This window comes from Argiope bruennichi, chromosome 11, assembly GCF_947563725.1.
Source record: "Argiope bruennichi chromosome 11, qqArgBrue1.1, whole genome shotgun sequence".
Taxonomy (NCBI): Eukaryota; Metazoa; Arthropoda; class Arachnida; order Araneae; family Araneidae; genus Argiope; species Argiope bruennichi.
This window is the reverse complement of record NC_079161.1, coordinates 102,866,646-102,886,013: the sequence shown is the minus strand read 5'-3', so window position 1 is coordinate 102,886,013 and position 19,368 is coordinate 102,866,646. Positions and strand designations below refer to the sequence as shown.

The window sequence follows — 19,368 nt, the reverse complement described above, 5'->3', positions numbered from 1 at the left end:
TCAAGCCTCAGGATATGGAATATTTTCTTTAATTTTAGTTGCTGTAATTTGTTTTTCGATTTTCCAACGTGGGCATAAGCGGGAGAAGGACGTATGTTCGCCTTTACAATTCACGCACTTCTCTGGTGCTGAACAATCCTGGCTCTCATGTCCTTTCTCAGCACAGCGGGCACAAGTGACTGTCCCACGGCAGTTTGTTTTCGAATGCCCAAAACGCTGACATTTAAAGCATCTGAGAGGATTCGGTATGTATGGTCTCACGGGAAGCTTAATGTAACCAGCATATATGTAGTCCGGGAGTTTAGGGGGCATAAAAGTAAGTATATGATGTTTAGTCTCAAGAGTTTGTCCATCTCGCCGGATGGTAATACGGCGGACATGTGTGACACCTTGCGATTTTAATTCCTCGGTAATTAAATCTACAGGCAAGTTGAAAATCTCTCCACATGTAATAACACCTTTTGATGTATTTAAAGATGTGTGTGGGTATACCTTGATTGGTATAGTTGCCAAAGCCTTTAACTTTTGTATGTTCTGGGCTTGCTTTCGTGAATTAATCTCAATCAGCAAGTCGCCAGAACGCATCTTGCGTATTGACGTCGCATCACCAATTGTAGCACAAATTGCTTTCTGTACCAAAAAAGGGGAAACTGTTTCAAATGTCTCACTTTCAGAAATTCGTTTTATTATAAAAAATCGATCAAAATGTTGGTTAATAGAAAAAGTGTTAGGAACTATGTGACGCCCACTAAAGGGACCCTTCTTGGGAGGAGCCATGCGATATGAAATATGATTCGGGCCCGACGGCACCGCCCACCACGGAGCCCAACAAGGGATGGCAGCCACCGGCTCTAGACGTCTAGCCTCGGCACTTACCATAGTGCTAATCGGTACCTATACGCTGGGAGTTACCCCCGAGGACAGTGACCACCCTTAACGCCAAGCCCAAGGAGTAACCCCTTCGCTTGATCCCTAGCAGACTAGCCACTCAGGTGACTAGGTACCAGCCGATTGATACACCGGGGACCACAGTGCACCACCCGTCTTTCAAATGGGTTGCCACGCACGGCCAACACGTGGGGTTTTGGCTGTCCATGAGAAGCAAGAAGCAAACAGAGCGGCGACAGCTTCTCATGGAGAGCTCCCTCGCTTGCCGTCGAGGGAAGGAAGAACGACAGCAAACAGCAGAAGGCGTAGGGGAGATTGAATTGAAAGGGAGTATAGATCCCTGGGTACCTCGGGATTGGGACACCCGTACTCACCTAAAGAAGGTGAGCCCCTGAGGGGCATTCTGCATTAAGAATCTGCTCTGGTGCCTTCCGAACATCCCCAATAGAAAGTTTATACAATATTTGTTATCAACTACCTCTCTACTTAAGGCGTAAAAAAATTGCCGCCTTGTATTACTTCCGAACGCAGTCTCTCTCGAAGCACCCTATATCAGAATTAACACTTCCAGCAAGTCTTAGGAGAATTTATGATGCTCGATCCTCCTGCATTCCACCGTTCAGTCCCCCTCAGGGGCTCACCTACTATAGGTGAGTACGGGTGTCCCAATCCCGAGGTACCCAGGGATCTATTCCTAACCCAAAGGGTTTACTGTCTTTGGTAAATACGGGCGTCGCGACCCCGGGATACCTTAGCGATCTTTTACTTTTTAGTTTCAATTTCCTCATGTCCAGACTACAGATCATTTTTTTGCATTTCCTAGTTTTAAATTATCTTTTTGGGATCATTTTGTATTTTGGGTGGCCGTTTTTTTTCCTTTCCTCATTAAGATTTGGTTTGCATGTATTAATTAATTGTACCTTTTGTTGTGTTTCTTTCCCTCGACGGTAAGCGAGGGAGCTCTCCATGGGAAGCTGTTGTCTTTCCATTGCTTCTTGCTTTTCATGGACAGCCAAAAACCCCACGTGTTGGCCGTGCGTGGCGACCCATAGGACGGGTGGTACATTTCGGTCCCCGGTGTATCAATCGGCCGGTATCCTTGGCACTTGACTGGGCTGCTCAAGGGGATCAAGCGAAGGGGTCACTCCTTGGGCTTGGCGTTAAGGGTGGTCACTGTCCCCGGGGGTGACTCCCAGCGTATAGGTTCCGACTAGCACCATGGTAAGCGCCGAGGCTGGGAATGTCTAGAGCCGGTGGCTGCCATCCCTTGTTGGGCTCCGTGGTGGGCGGTGCCGTCGGGCCTGAATCTTTTCTAATATCATATGGGCTCTTCACATCACGATTCACCGACATTTACCGTTGACGAACTGGCTTCTTACGCTCGTTTTCTAATAATTTCTTTTGAAAATAAATTACAAAACAAATCACCATTTGCTATTGAGAAAGCTATTAAAAGCATAGGTGGCGAACCGAAATCTGTGAAGAAATTGCGATCTGGTGACCTCTTAATTGGAACAGTCTCATCTCTTCAAACGAAATCTTTCCTTTTGGCTAAAACCTTTCTAGACCATCCAATTAATGTTATACCACATAATACGTTGAATACTTCTAGAGGAGTTATATCAGAAACCGAGTTGTTAGGCACTTCCGAAGCTGAAATCCTCCAGGGTTTATCTAAACAAGGAGTACAACACGTTAGACGCATAAAAATTAAAAAAGGCACTGAAATTTTTGACACCAAACATATAATTCTGACATTCCGTACGACTAATCTTCCAACCTCTATTAAAGCGGGATATCTAAATTGTAAAGTCCGTCCATATGTCCCAAATCCTCTACGTTGCTTTAAATGCCAGTGGTTCGGACATTCGAAAACTAGTTGTCGATCTACTACTGTGAACTGTGCCCGCTGCTCAGAACCTGGTCACGAGGATGCGTCATGCACGAATTCCGAATTGTGTTTTAACTGAAAAGGAAATCACTCAGCATACTCAAAGAATTGCCCCAAATGGACAATAGAAAAACAAATTCAATCCATCCGTGTTCATCAAAAATTATCCTATCAAGAAGCGAGAAAAGTCGTTGAAGCTCGAACTCCTGCATCCAAGTTTCCCTTATTTTCTTCAGCTATAAAAACTCCAACCATAAACAGTTTTCAGCAACCGATTTCAACAGTAAATAAACTTCCTGAAACTTCCACTTCTACAATTTATCCCTCTGAAGAAAAGGAAAAAACAATTACCGTTAAGATGAGCGAATGGTTAGCGCTATTGGAAATAAAGTCATGGGAAGAAACATCTTCCACTTCCTCTAAAAAACAGAAAAGAAAGAAAAACCCGCAAAAAGATAAGATGAATCTAAAATCTGTTAATAAAAATAAAGAAATAAATAAAACTGACGAAAAAGAAAAATTCACCGGTCTTACAATTCATCCATCAGATGACTCTTTAAGTGACATGGATCAAGACCGAGAAAGCTCGGACTCGAAGAAACCTTCACCGAAGTCTTATAAATCAAAGTTCTTTAAGAAACCGAAGTGAAATCCTTTTCCTTTTCCTTTTTTTTCCCCCTTTTTAATGTCTCTTTGCATTTCTTGGAACTGCCGCGGTTGCCGGTCTAAAATTGAGGATATTAAGTCAATTATTAATATGTACCGGCCTGTTTGCATTTGTCTTCAGGAAACCTTTTTGAAGGAAACAGTTTCGATTAAGTTACGTGGATATAATTGTACTCGAAAAGATGTAGATACAGGAATTGGCTCCTCTGGGGGAGTTTGCATCCTAACATCAAACCTTTATCCGAGTAATGCTCTTCCACTGCACACGTCATTGCAAGCTGTTGCTATACAAGTACATTTTAAATCTTTAGTTACCATTTGCAACATATACATTCCACCACATGATAAAATTAATCAACATGATCTTAATTTATTAGTAGATCAGCTGCCAGAGCCATTTGTGTTGGTCGGAGATTTCAATGGACATAGCAGTTTGTGGGGTAGTGATGATACAAACCTCCGAGGACGACAGATTGAAAAATTGATTTCAGATTATTGTCTCTGTCTCCTTAATAAAGATGAGAAAACTTATTTTCACGAACCAACACAGACATTTCATTCACTAGATTTGGCAATTTGTTCTCTTTCTCTGTTTACGCTGTTAGATTTTAATATTGTAAGTGACCTATATGGTAGCGATCATTATCCATTGCATCTCTCCTACGCTGATAATATTTGTGTGACTGAACGACCACATAGTTTCATATACCAACGAGCGGACTGGAACAATTTCACTCAGTTGTCAGTGATTACTAATGCATTGGTAGAGACTGCAAATATTAATGATGCAGTTAAAGACATCACGAAAACTATAATCGAGGTTGCTGATTCTTCGATTCCGAAACGTTCTTCAAAACCTCATCGTTTTCGCAAACCATGGTGGAATGATGCATGCCGTGAGGCGTACAAGAAACAGAAAAAATTTTGGAACATATTCCGCCGTTATCCTACAACGTCAAACCTCATAGCCTTTAAAAAGGCTCGGGCATTTGCACGTCGAGTGTGGCGGCAGAGTCAAAGAGAATCTTTCATACGCTATGTCTCTTCAATCACCTCTTTAACATCAAGTAAACAACTATGGAGGAAAGTTAAAGCAATCAATGGTATCTATAGAGATTTCACTTTTCCCATATTGAAGATTGGGACAGACGTTTTTTCGTCACCAGAAGATATAGCTCGTGTTATTGGACACTCATTTGCTAAAGCATTTGGTGTGAGCTCCTATTCCACTATCTTCCAAGTAATTAAGAATAATGCTGAAAAAACGCCTATCAATTTTAATACTAAGAGACATTTTTTATATAACTGCGACTTTCAAATGTTTGAATTGAAGAAAGCTTTATCTCAGTGTCGAAATACTTCGCCTGGGCCAGACGGTATTTCATATCATATGCTTCGTCATTTAAATGAAGATTCACTCTGTAATGTCCTTCGTTTATTCAATCGTATTTGGAAAGAGAGAGTATACCCTACACAATGGAGAGAAGCTATTGTAATCCCTATTCTAAAACCGGGAAAGGAGAGTACAAACCCTATGAATTACCGTCCCATTGCACTTACCAGCTGTTTATCCAAAACCATGGAACGGATGGTGAATGCAAGATTGATTTATATCCTGGAGACCCAAAATTTGCTTCCACCTCATCAATGTGGATTTCGTAAGAAACGCTCGACTGTTGATAATGCTATTTATCTGGAGACACAAATTCGCAATGCCTTCCTTCAAAGAAACCATTTGGTCTCGGTTTTCTTTGATATTGAGAAAGCCTATGACCGAACATGGCGTCATGGCATTTTGCAAATATTGAAGAGTTTTGGTTTTAGTGGTAACTTACCTATTTTTATACAAAATTTTCTATTTTTTCGTAATTTTAAAGTTCGCATCGGATGTACATTGTCCGATTCTTTTATCCAATTAGAGGGGGTTCCCCAAGGCAGTGTTTTGAGTGTAACATTATTTATTCTCCATATATCTAATATACTTTTAGAATTGCCTCATTCTGTCAAAGGTACTCTCTATGTGGACGACCTGCAAATCTCTTGTCAGGGATCATCTATACAATTAATCGAAAGGCAACTTCAAATCGCTATTAATAGCATTCTTGCATGGTGTAAAAAGAATGGCCATACCATATCACCTACCAAAAGTTACGTTGTACATTTTTGTAGGAGAAGAGGCTTGCATCCAGACCCTGATCTTCGCATTCGCAATCATTCCATACCAGTTATGAATGAAGTACGATTTCTTGGGATAATTTTTGATCGCAGGCTGACCTTCCTTTCGCACATCTTGTGTTTGCGTAAGAGGTGTGAAAAATTATTAAACATACTAAAAGTATTATCTAACACCTCATGGGGAGCAGACCGTACTTCTCTCCTTAAAGTTTATGAATCTGTAATTCTTTCTCGTATTGATTATCGTTGTACTGTGTATGGTTCTGCATGTGCTTCTAATCTGAAAAAACTCGACCCTATCCATCATTCTGCCTTAAGAATTTGTTCGGGTGCCTTCCGCACATCTCCTGTTGATAGCCTTTATGTGGAGTGTCATCAAACTCCTCTCCTTCTCAGACGGCAGAAATTATCAATTCATTACTACTTGAAAATCTTGTCGATACCCAACCATCCTTTGAGATCTCAGTTTGTAAACCAGTCTCTCGACAGACTTTATAATGCCCGTCCTTCTAGAATACGTCCCTTCCTCGATCGCACCAAAAAAATGTTGCTAGACACGTGTTTTAATAGTTTACAAATCCAGCAGGATACTATTCATCACTATCCACCTTGGAATGTACCCTCTGTCCGACTCTTGAATCCATTTGACTATTTCAATAAGAATACCACTAATCCAGTTGTTCTACAAAAAATCTTTTATTATCATCGTTCTCAATATTCTGACTATAGAGCTGTTTTTACAGATGGTTCAAAAGCAGATGAACATGTGGGTTTTGGAGTCATTATTGATGATGTCAGTTATAGTCGCAAACTTTCTCCCTTGTGTTCAATTTATAGTGCAGAAGCAATGGCAATCCTCCATGCTCTGCAACGTATATCTTGTAGTCAATATAAAAGATTTTGTATTTATAGCGACAGTATGAGTGTATTACAGCAATTAAAAAACATTGAAAATGCCACTCACCCTATTTTATTCAATATCATCGATACAATCTCCTCATTGATAGACAGAGGCTATAATATTCTCTTTTGTTGGATTCCCAGCCATGTCGGTATTCTAGGCAATGAGAAGGCAGATACTGAAGCCAGAACAGCTTCTGTTGCTTTGGGACCATTCTGTCCCCCTAGCAGATATACGCAATTCCGTGAAGAAATATATCCTAGCAAAATGGCAGGAAAGATGGGATTTGCAAAGTAACAACAAGCTGCATCGTATTAAGCCTATTATTGCACTATGGCCCATTCTTCCTAATCGATGGTTGGTTGGTTAGTTGATTTTACTGGCGCAAGAGCCATGTTTGGCTATGCTGCGCCAAACATATGTTAGATCAACAGGATCAAGGTATAAAATATATAAAATTTTAAAAATATTAAAATAAATTTTCCTTAAGTACATAAATAGAAATGTCTAAAATCATTGAGAACAAGTACTATATATATGAAATACTTGAATAAATTTACGGCAATGATTAAAAGGAATTAACCGAGTACATAACGTCATACAATAAATGTAAATTTTAAAACCGACAGATAACTACGAAATCGATAATTTTAAAAAACTAAGGTTGAAAAGAAGATGTATATTTATTTATATTTTGTTGGAATAATAATATGGGAGTATCTTTTCTCCCGTTTGCGTGTAGTAGTTGGTAGAGGCGGAGTTGGAGGACTAGTGTCTTCAGATGTATCCTCTAAGTTTTCTGACATATTATATTCCAGTGTATCACCTTCCGATGCACTAGAACACATTTTTGCGTCAGTATCCGATTCCTGACGTAATGGATCACTGGAGTTTCCCGAAGGGAGGTCAGCTAAAATTTGAGTTTCAGTATCAGCAGAATAAACAAGGGCTGGAGAGTTTGTAATCAAAGCAGCACTTGTTACATCATTCGTTCCAGAATTGCCCTCTACGGAAGCGGAAAGGGGAGGCTTTCTTGGTGAAGTTTTATGAAACTTTGTACTCTCTTTTTTATCCAAGTTCATCTTGTGAGATTCTGAAAGATGCGAGGTTTTATAATGTTTCGGTGCGTTATTAATATTTAGTTTTTGATTATCTTTATTAATCCTGTAATCTTTTTTGAGCTTTTTCCTGTTATTAACTTTTTTGAAACCAGAGCAATCAGATGAACTTATATTAGATTCTGGGACAGTGGGTTGATGGATTTTCTCTCCACATGTACTGGGATTGAATGCTGCTATAAAAGATTCGTCATATCTAGGGCAGGTCTCCGAAGGTATGTACGATATTTTAAATCGAGCAGAATCGGATGGTAGGACTGCAGATAAGATCTGAGTGCTTGTGGTTCCGAATGTTTTATTCACCACAGATGCATAGCTGACTCCTGGAGGTGGAGTGCGAGACTTCACAATCTGTCTGGCTTCGATATAAGAAATATCTTTTTTTACCTTCTCAGCAATCACTTCTTTTTCAAATTTCCAAGCAGAACAGGAACGGGAAAAGGAAGTATGAGAATCTTTGCAATTTACGCATTTCTCTGGTTTAGTACATGCAGAACTGTCATGACCAGCTTCCGCACAGCGGGCACAAATAAGAGTTCCACGGCAGGAAGCTTGTGAATGCCCAAAACGCTGGCATTTAAAACACCGCAGGGGGTTTGGAAAATATGGTCTAACTGCCAATTTCATGTACCCCGCTTTAACTGACTCGGGTATTTTAGGAGAGTGAAAAGTGAGAATTAAATGCTTAGTATCAACTAACTCACCATTTTTTCTGATTTTGATCCGACGCACATGTGTAACGCCAATTGCCTTGAAATCTTTACAAATTTGCTCTACCGGAACATTAAAAAGTTCTCCACAAGAAATCACACCCTTTGAGGAGTTAAGAGATGCATGTGGAGTAACAGAAACAGGGATAGTGCTTAGAGAATTCAATTTAAGAATTTGTTCTGCTTGCTTAAGAGATGCTACCTCAATAAGCAGATCTCCTGAGCGTAGTTTCCGAATAGACTTAGTGTTACCAAGATTAGAGGATATCGCCTTCTCAACCAAGAACGGAGAAACAGTATGAAAAGTCTCATTTGTAGTAGAAATACGTTTCAAAATAAAAAATGTATCAAAAGATTTGTTAGATTCGACTTGATTATTGAAGTGTCCACTGAAGTTAGAAAAGTTTTTGCGGCCCATATGATATTTATAGAGGTTCAGGCCCAGCGGCATCGCCCACCACGGAGCCCTACTAGGGATGGCAGTAACTGGCTCTAGATGTTCCTAGCCTCAGCACTTACCATAATGCTAACTGGTACCTATACGCTGGGAGTCACCCCCGGGGACAGTGACCACCCTTAACGCCAAGCCCAAGGAGTGACCCCTTCACTTGATCCCTAGCAGACTAACAACTCGGGTTGATAGTTACCGGCCGATTGATACACCGGGGACCACAGTGCACCACCCGTCTAATGGGTTGCCACGCACGGCAAACACGTGGGGGTATTTGCTGTCCATGAGAAGCAGGAAGCAAACAGAGCGGCGACAGCTTCTCATGGAGAGCTCCCTCGCTTGCCGTCGAGGGAAAGAAAAAAAAAAGGAGACAGCAGAAGGCGCAGTGGAGAGTAAACATAAAGGGAGTAAAGATCCCTGGGAACCTCGGGATTGGGACACCCGTACTCACCTATAGTAGGTGAGCCCCTGAGGGGTTCTTCCTAATCGAAGATTCGATGTTAGATTGACGCGTCTTCGAATTGGACACACCCATTATACTCATAGACACTTACTCTCTAGGGATTCTGCACTAATGTGTTCAACTTGCAACGAAAGTCAAACTGTAGACCATATTTTAACAAAATGCCCTAATTTTAACTCTTCACGTTTACACTATTTTAAAACAGACGTTTTAGACTTGAAAGACTTAGTGGGTGAAAGACCCCTTCCAAATTTGTTTCTTTTCCTGAGAAATATAGGTATCTTGCCTCTAATTTAGGTTTTAATCAATGTTTTACTTTTTTTGATATTTTACCTGTTTTTAACGCTTTGTAACAGTATGGCTTCATTCGATTTTTTAAAGAAAAGCTGCAACATTATTTAAAATCTTCGATTAATAATAATTTATATTACTTATTTTTGTATTTTTAAATTGTTTCATGCATTAACCGTGTGTTTGGCGCAGCATAGCCGACACCGGCTTTTGTGCCATAAAACGCCAAAATCCAATCCAATCCAATCCAATCCTGAACATGCGAACGCTATTGGGAGAAAATCCTCACGAAAACATTTTTAAATTCTTGAAAGCAATTGGTTTTTACCATTTTATCTGAATCTCCATATTTGCCTGACGCATCATTGAATTGATCCAGAGTTTTATCATTGAATTTTTGAACCTTTTTTACTGACGGCTGTTTAGATTTTCATACTTTTGTTTCTTTTTGACCATATGCATGGCGCAGTATGGCCTTTTCAGGCTCTTGTGCCAATAAAATCTACAATCCAATCCAATCCACCGTTCAGTCTGAGAATGAAAAAGCTTTTGCAGGACTCGGACTTTAATTTAACAATTATGTCTACAAATGTCTTTTGCTTTGCCCCATGGGATAATCTAGAATTTTCCTTTTTAAATCCATTTTCTGGATATGATAAATCCACAACAGCATCTGTGGTTTTTCAACAGATATTTCACTATCATTGTTGTCAGTATTCATCTTTCATCCCAGTTTTTACAGATGGCTCGAAATCAGATGGACATGTCGGATTTGGCATTTTACTTCCATCTGGTACACTGAGCTATCGTTTACATACCTGTTCTTCTGTTTTTACTGCGGAACTAATGGCAATTTCCTCTGCCCTTCAGGAAATTTCGATGTCTACTTATCGCAGTTTCATTATTTATACTGACAGTATGAGTGCTTTAGAGACACTTTCCCATCCCGACAATCAAATGCATCCTGTCGCCTTAGAAATTCTAAATACTTTACACCTTCTTCGAAATGAGACATTTAATATTTTATTTTGCTGGGTACCGAGTCACTCGGGCATTTCTGGGAATGAGGCAGCAGACTGTGCTGCAAAAGATGCTTCTTCATTTATTTCACAAAATATTCCTTACTGTGATGCGAAGAAGTTCTTTCTTTGTCATCTTTATTCCACTTGGCAGGCAAACTGGAATGAGCAGGTTGACAACAAATTGCATACCATTAAATCTTTAATTGGACTATGGCCTGTACTCCCTGTACGAGGGTTGGATGTTAAATTGACCCGCCTCCGTATAGGACATACACGTCTAACTCATAAACATCTCATTTGTGGAGAGAGAAAACCCATGTGTCCTACATGCAGTACAGATTTTACTGTGAAACACATTCTTATTGAATGTCCAGATTTTAAATCACATCGCGAGTTGTTTTTCCAGTCATCGTCTCTAACTATGCAGGACTTGGTGGGTGAAAAACACCACCCAAATATTTTTAACTTTTTAAAAGTCATTCGCTTTTTTACATGTATTTAATAAATCGTCATCTTTGATAAACTTTATCTTTTTTTAATTGCACTGCCTTTTTTTTATCAGCTTCTTTTATCTTGTATTTGAGTATTTTCTTATATTCATAGTTCTATTGAACTTGTGTTTTGATTTTTAAATCTTATTGCTGAAAAGGATTAGTTTCTAACCATATGTTTGGCGCAGTTTAGCCAAGATACGCTCTTGTGCCACTAAACTTCATAAACCTAACCTAACCTAACAATAATTAAAATAAAAGTCCCGGGAACTAAAGAAGACTCCATCAATATTATTTCTACATACATCCCTCCTGCCTGCAACTCCAACTTTACGCTTGATATAGAGTCATTAATCCAAACCAACTATTCAACAGTTATTATTGGTGATCTAAATGCCAAACACCGGCAATGGAACTGCGAAAGAGCCAACCCCCAAGGCATCAACCTCAACTCTTTTATCAATAAACTAAAAATGAAAATTATTGCCCCTGATAAACCAACAAGATACTCTGCAACAAGTGAAACGGTAATAGACTTGGCGCTTTCCAGAAACGTGCACTACACCTCAACAATAGAAACCTTCACCGACCTCTCAAGCGACTATCTCCCAATCCTGCTACACATCAATATTAACGAAATCAATAAACAAGAAATTTTTAGATTACGGCCCAACTGGAAAAAATTCCGAGACCATCTCATCGAAAATACCAACTACCCTCAAGAAATAAAAACGGAAATAGATATTGAAATTGAAGCCAAAAATTTGTCTGACAATATCCTCAACTCATACCAACAAACTGCCAATCAAATAAAAATAACCTCCATAGAGACCCCCCCCCCGGAAATTAAAAAGCAAACCTCAATCAAAAACAAATTTAGAAGAACCTGGCAGAATACCAGAAGTCCGGAAGACAAAAAGAAACTTAATAGAGCGAGGGAAAAACTAAGGAAGATGTGGGAAGCTCACAACAACGAAGTATGGGCCAACAAAATTGAAAATGCAGCCATAGAAGACCAATCTATTTGGCAACTCACAAGAAGTTACACTAATAATAAGCTTAAAATGCCACCACTGAGAGGAATCAATACCATTGCCTATAGTGACGCTGAGAAAGCTGAAGAAATAGCCCTTAACCTCCAAGACCAATTCACTCCAAACAAAATTTCGGATAAAACCAACGACAAATTAGTTCGAAAAATAGTAAGAAAATTCCTGAAAAATAAACCGACCATAACAATAGATCCTTGCAATCCAGAAGAAATAATAGAGGCAATTAAAAGCACCAAAAAAAAAAAAGAAACCCCCGGGTGAAGATGGGATTACTAACGAAATGTTGACCTCCCCAATAAATTGGGGAGGTTAATGGGATGGGATTACTAACGAAATGAGATGAAAACCTCCCTAATAAATTGTAATTTATATTCACCAAACTAATAAACGCCATTCTCAGATTACAAAACTTCCCATGTTATTGGAAAAGAGCCATCATCATCCCCATCCATAAACCTGGCAAAGATCCCTACAATCCTACCAGCTACAGACCAATTAGCCTCCTCTCATCATTAAGCAAAATAGCTGAAAAAATAATTCTCAAGAGACTGAAACCCATAGTAGAAGACCAACTCATCCCTTATCAATTTGGATTTAAAAGCAAACATTCTACAACAGCTCAACTGCTCAGAATGACGGAAATTATTAGACAAGGATGGTCTGAGGGTATTGATACTGGAGCAATATTCTTAGATCTGGCCAAAGCATTCGACAAAGTATGGACAATAGGGCTCATATATAAATTAATTAAAATAGGAATACCGGACTCACTCACCAAACTTCTCGCCACATATCTAACAAACAGATCTTTCAAAGTAAAAATTGGAAATAGTTTTTCCCGAGCAATACCAATCCAAGCGGGTGTAGCCCAGGGCTCCATCCTAGCGCCTCTATGCTTCAATATTTACATCAACGATATCGTCAGGACCACCAAAACTCAACTCTATCTATTCGCTGATGACATAGCCATTCTTAGCACTTAAAAAAATATCAATTCAATAGCCAAAGACCTGGACTCCCACCTCAATAAACTAGAACCATGGCTGAGAAAATGGAAAATAAAAGTGAACGCGGAAAAAAGCCAGGCAATTCTATTTACACATAAAAAGATCAAACCACCAGCCCCTACCTTAAATAAAACACCCATAGCATGGAGATCCGATACAAAATACCTTGGAGTACAGCTGGATCAGAAACTAACCTACGCACAACATATCAATAATATCCTGAAGCAATACAAACAAGCAAAAGCCCAACTCTACCCTCTTCTCTGCAATAACTCCAACCTTTCAATAGAAAATAAATTATTAATATACAAACCAAACCTGAGACCACAAATCACTTATGCAGCACCGATTTCGGGAGCAGCAGCGAAAGCGCATCTGAGAAAACTTGAAATTGCACAAAACTCCACCCTCCGCCAAATCACAAAAATGCCATGGTTCGTAAGAAACGCCAATATCAGAAAAGACCTCCGCATCCAAACAATAGAAGACTTCATTAAAAAATTATCAACCTCCTTCTTTCAGCGAATAGATAGAATGGATAATATAACAATAAAATCCCTCCCTCGGTACGACCCTAAAAACCCACGCAACAAAAAACGACCTCGCCGCATCATAAACTAAGAAGAAAGAAGCACCAACCCGTTGACACCAGCGCCTGAAGACAAAATGGGTTAAGGAAGGAAGAGCCCTTTAAATTCCCGTTACAAGAACAGCTGATGGTCCCCACTGCTTCTACCCTCTCCAAACCAGCTGGGCAACAATGCGAACTGCCGGCCGCTCAAGGACGGGGTTTCCCCCTCACTGATCTGCTCCCTCTCTTATCTTAAGTAATAGAATTTCCCAGAAACGTAACATTAGAACTTCCCTAAAACTCGCACACTAACACACCAAGTTAATAACTATGTACTAATTAAGGAACTAAAATACCCCCCATCATTAATTAACTAATTTAATTGCTTCTTAGACATGTAATTATTTAACTTTTTTTTCTTTTTTCCCCAATACTAACAATGCACAATAGTATTAAGTTAGAATATATTGTAATGCATTTGCCCAGCACATCTTTCAGGAATGGAGGTTATAGGCGCTTCGCGCCCGGGTCCTCCCAACTAATATTCTATCGGCTGGTCAAGATCACACATTCTCATTCCCCTGCTAGCTAACGTCATGAGCGGTAGCGATTTGGGGGAAGAAAGCGCGAAGCGCATACGATCAGATGAAATGGATATGGTTGCTGAGAATTCTCAGCAACTCTGCCATTGCAGCGAACGGCTCTTTTTAGAGCGTAAAATTGAGCAAGAAAAAATTAAATCTGAAGGATTGCTTAAAGCAATCAATTACTATATGGATAACGGTATTGGGATCGATAACCAGGAATGCCTCGCATTAAGACAAAAACAACAGGATATCCTAGCAGAGAAAGGAGCACTAGAGGGTGAGTTGGACCTTCTTCCTTTATGGTGTGGTCATGATAGAGCAAAATCAAATTCAACATGCCAAGATAAATTTAGCTACTCACCAAAAAGAAAAACCGCCCGCCCAGCCCAAATTAGCCAAGCAAACGTCATTGAAATAGCAAATAAATTCCAACCACTGTAAAACATTAATTCTCAAAATGATGATAAGATTACTCCACCTAAAAAAACCCCACCAATAATGCTTAGATATCACGAAGCCTATGTAGAAATTCAAATCCAAATTAGGAGAGTCTGTGGTAACACAGAAAACAAATTATCAACTGGATACGTAAAAATTTTCCCTAATGATGCTGAACAGCACAGAAAGATCACAAATTTTTGTAAATCTCAAGGTTATAATTTTTACATCATTAAACCGCGAAATGAGACACCACTTAAAGTGGTGATCAAAGGATTACCCCACGATGAGGAGCCGGACGAGATAAAAACTATACTAAAAATGAATATAAATTACCCGTAATTAAAGTTTCTCAGCTAACACAGTTAAAAACTAAACAAGGTAAACTTCCCTTCTACCTTGTCGAATTAACAAGAAACAATGATGCACAACTCGTATTCGAAATCAAACACATTAATTATTTAAAAATAACGGTTGAACCCTTCAGGGGAAGAAGAATGGTAAATCAATGCTATAAATGCAATAGATTTCACCACACCGCCGAGTGTTGTGAAATGACACCCAGATGCTTGAAATGCAATCAAGCCCACCTTTCAAATCAGTTCACAATTACTGACAGAATTCCTGATCCAATTTGCATCAACTGCAATAAACCAGGTCACGCAGCATCCTACAGAGGATGTGAAGCATTTCCGAAACTACCCAACAATAATGCTATTCGCGATAACTATTATTCCCAAAATAGAGGAAACAATAATTACAAACAGGCCTACATCCAGGAAAATAAATCGTTCGCCGATCTTTTTAATGGCAACACTCCTCAACAGAGGGCGCCACGAGATCTACCATCCATCACTGTCAACAAACATAGAAACTCAGACGATATTAATCTCTCAGCTACGCTAGGCGACAGCTTTATTAGAGGCATCGCTGAAGCTACGTACGAACTGAGAAAACTTGTTAAAACATACCCCAATTTATTGCAAGCATTAAAACAGCTTAAATACGCAAACTCAATAGAAGATAAACTATATTTACTCACTACGGCTTTTGAAAGCCATGACACAACTTCTACTAAATGATTTAATTCAATCTAAACAGCTTAAGCATTGTGTACTGGAACGCAAACGGGATCAAGAATAAAATTAACGAATTCAGACTGTTCGTAAATAAGTATAACCCCGATATTATATTACTACAAGAAACTCATCTGAGACCACAAAAGAAAATCTTTCTAGCTAATTACGCTTCTTACTACAGCTATCGGCAAATTCTAAACCCTACACAAAACGCCGCAGGAGGAACAGCGATATTAATTAAAAATTGCATCCCCCACTATGAACTTATAACCCCAACACTTTATCACGTAGAGTTTGAGTTTGAGTTTGTTTGAGGTTTTATGGCGCAAGAGCCATAATGTTGACCATACTGCGCCAAACAATGGGTAAAATTATATCATTTAAAACAGTAATCGAAGAGAATATGAGAAGCTAAAAAGTAAACAAGATTTAAATCAATGGATAAAACTTTATGGACTTTAAAAAAGCAAAAATTTGGACATGAGGTGTCTTATCAAGCAGGAAAGATAATGAAGGACAAGACTTTTGAAAAAACTGTAAACGCTGGGTATTGAAATTTGGACATTCTGACAAAATATGTTGTACAGACATTTGACAATGGCATCGCGAACACAGTGGTGGTTGTTCACCTAACAACAAATGAATATGGGTGAATCGAGTGTGTCCAATTCGTAAACGTGTTAAGACAGTATCCGCTTTTCTGTTCGCTAATGAGGGCCAGGGTTGCACCTGGGGTTTGATAACATGAAGTTTGTTGTTTGTCTCCAGGTCCCACTGTCTTTGCCAATTAGAATATAGAAGCTTTTTAATATGCTTCTTTATGTCGTTCACAGGAATATTTGTAGCTATTGAAGTAGTCGCCAATTTGGCAGCCTTATCTGCCTCTTCGTTGCCCAAAATTCCAACATGGGATGGTACCCAACAGAATAAAATAGTGTAACTACGAGAAGTTAGTTTATCAAAAGTATCTAAGATTTTTAAAACCAAAGGATGAGGATTACATGATTTTAGAGAATTTAAAACACTCAGAGAATCCGTATAGATGATAAAGTTTTTGTCCCGGCTATTAGAAATTTCTTCTAAAGCATATAAAAGAGCACTTATTTCTGCAGTAAAAACTGAAAAGGAGGGGTGAAGTTTAAACGAAGAAACTGTGTGAGGGAAAACAACCGCAAAAGAGACATGAGCAGCTGATTTTGACCCGTCTGTAAAAACTGGAATAAAATTTTGATATTGTTGTCTGTGTTCTAAGAAAATTTTTTGAAAAATGATATTTGTTGTATCAGACTTGATAAAAGTTTCAAAAGGATTTAAATATTGTACTTCAGGGATTTTCCAAGGAGGAAAAGTATTTTCCGGTTGAGGAGCTGCTTGTAGATACAGTACATTAAGGTCTAAAAGAATATTATGAACTCTCGTAAAAAAGACAGGGATGAATGATTTTCGGGCACCTTGCAAGCGAACTAAAAAGGGACGAAGTTTAAAATCATAAAATGGATGATTAATGTTCGATTGAATTTTAAAATAATAATTAAGAGATGAAAAATGTCTTCTTAATTCAAGGGCTGGTTCACAGGTTTCAACATACAAGCTTTTAACAGGTGATGTCCTGAAAGCACCTGAACAAAGACGGAGAGCTATAAGGTGAATAGGATCCAGTTTCTGCAAAATGCTTTTCCTAGCAGAACCGTATATTGAGGAACCATAATCCAGCTTGGAAAGTATAACGGCCTTGTATATTTTAATCATAGATTTTCTGTCGGCTCCCCATGCTGTAGTTGATAAGACTTTTAAAATGTTTAAAGACTTTTCACACTTGTTACGTAAAAGTTTTATATGAGACTGAAATGTAAGTTTTTTATCAAAGATAATGCCCAGAAAGCGAATTTCATTTAAAAATGGTACTGGCTGATCATACAGTTTTAGATCAGGATCAAAGTGAAGGTTACGTTTCCGACAGAAGTGCACACCAGCCGTTTTCAATGTTGAGATGCTAAAACCATTAGTGTTCGTCCATTGGGTAATATTATTGATTGCGATCTGCAATTGTCTTTGTATAAAATTCATATGCATCCCTGTACAAGAGATATACAGGTCGTCAACATATAAAAAGCCCTTCACAGACATTGGAAGCAGTTTTAAAATGTTATTTATTTTTAAAATAAAAAGAGTGACGCTTAAAACGCTGCCTTGGGGAACACCTTCCTCTTGTACAAAAGAATCGGAAAGTTCAGATTCCACCTTAACACGGAATTTTCTAAGCTTTAAAAAATTTCTAATAAAAACAGGAAGATTACCTCTTAGTCCCAGATCATATAAATCTTTTAAAATTCCATATCTCCAAGTTCGGTCGTATGCCTTTTCGATGTCGAAAAAAATGGCAACTAAGTGCTTTCTTTGTAAAAATGCTAGGCGAATGCCGGATTCGAGAGCAAGAAGATTATCGAGAGTGCTCCGTCCTCTTCGAAATCCACTCTGCGAAGGGTGAAGTAAGTTATTTGTCTCCAGATAAAAAATTAGCCTTCGATTTATCATTTTTTCTAACAATTTACAAAGACAACAGGTCAAAGCAATGGGTCGATAATTTGATGGATTAATTGGATCTTTGCCTGGTTTTAGTAAAGGAATTATTATAGCTTGTTGCCAAAAAGAAGGAAAATATTGTTCTCGCCAGATACGGTTATAAAGATATAATAAACTTTTTTTCGACTCTGTTGTTAAGTTTTTGATCATACTGTAGCTAATGTTGTCAGGACCGGGAGAAGAATCGTGGACAATGGCAAGGCACGATTGGAACTCTAAAAACGTAAAATCACTGTTGTAGGGCAGGTTAGTATGAGAATTAAAATTTAGTTTTTGCTTTTCTGCTTTCTCTTTGTATCTCAAAAAAGCAGGAGAATAATTTTTACTGCTGGACGTGTGAGCTAATGTTGAAGCTATGGAATTTGCAATATCTTTTGTGGATGATATGGTATTTCCATTATCAATTAAAATTGAAACATTATTAGAATGAGAAGCACCTGAAGCTTTTTTAACTTTATTCCACAAATGATGGCTAGATATTGTTGAAGTGATACCAGAAACGAATTTTTGCCAAGAAATTCTTCGACTACGTCGTTGGATTTTTCTGGATTCTGCTCTAGATTTTTTAAAATTTATAAAATTTTCAGTAGAGGGATACCGGCGAAAAATATTCCATGCCTTTTTTTGTTTTTTATATGCTTGTTGGCAATTAGCATCCCACCATGGTTTGTTTTGCTTCCTACGAACTCCAGATTTCTTTGGAATAGTGTTATCTGCTGCCTCAATTATAATATTGACAATATGTTTCAGAGCATCATCAATAGTGGAAGATTTAACTATTTCTGAATTGATATTAGCCAGAGAGGTGAATTTTTGCCAGTTTGCTGCATTTAAAACATATTTGGATGGTCGGGAGGAACTAGCTGCATTGTGTCTACTGTCGGTCAAAATTAAAGGAAAATGGTCGCTATTATAAAGATCGTTGTCAACAGTTAAACTGAAAAAAGGCAATAAAGACGGAGAGCAAATAGCGAGATCAACAGA

At 38.6% G+C, this 19,368-nt stretch overlaps 1 protein-coding gene across 1 annotated transcript; it reads right to left on the bottom strand.

The window, feature by feature from the left end:
• On the bottom strand, window positions 1-585 carry LOC129956832 (uncharacterized). Its single transcript, XM_056068785.1, has one exon. It carries the CDS (start codon window positions 583-585, stop codon window positions 1-3), a length of 585 nt encoding a protein of 194 aa, XP_055924760.1.
• Window positions 586-19,368: the final 18,783 nt, after the last annotated feature.

Excerpts from the sequence above, each read along its gene's own strand:
- LOC129956832 (XM_056068785.1), bottom strand. The coding sequence starts at position 585 with ATGCGTTCTGGCGACTTGCTGATTGAGATTAATTCACGAAAGCAAGCC.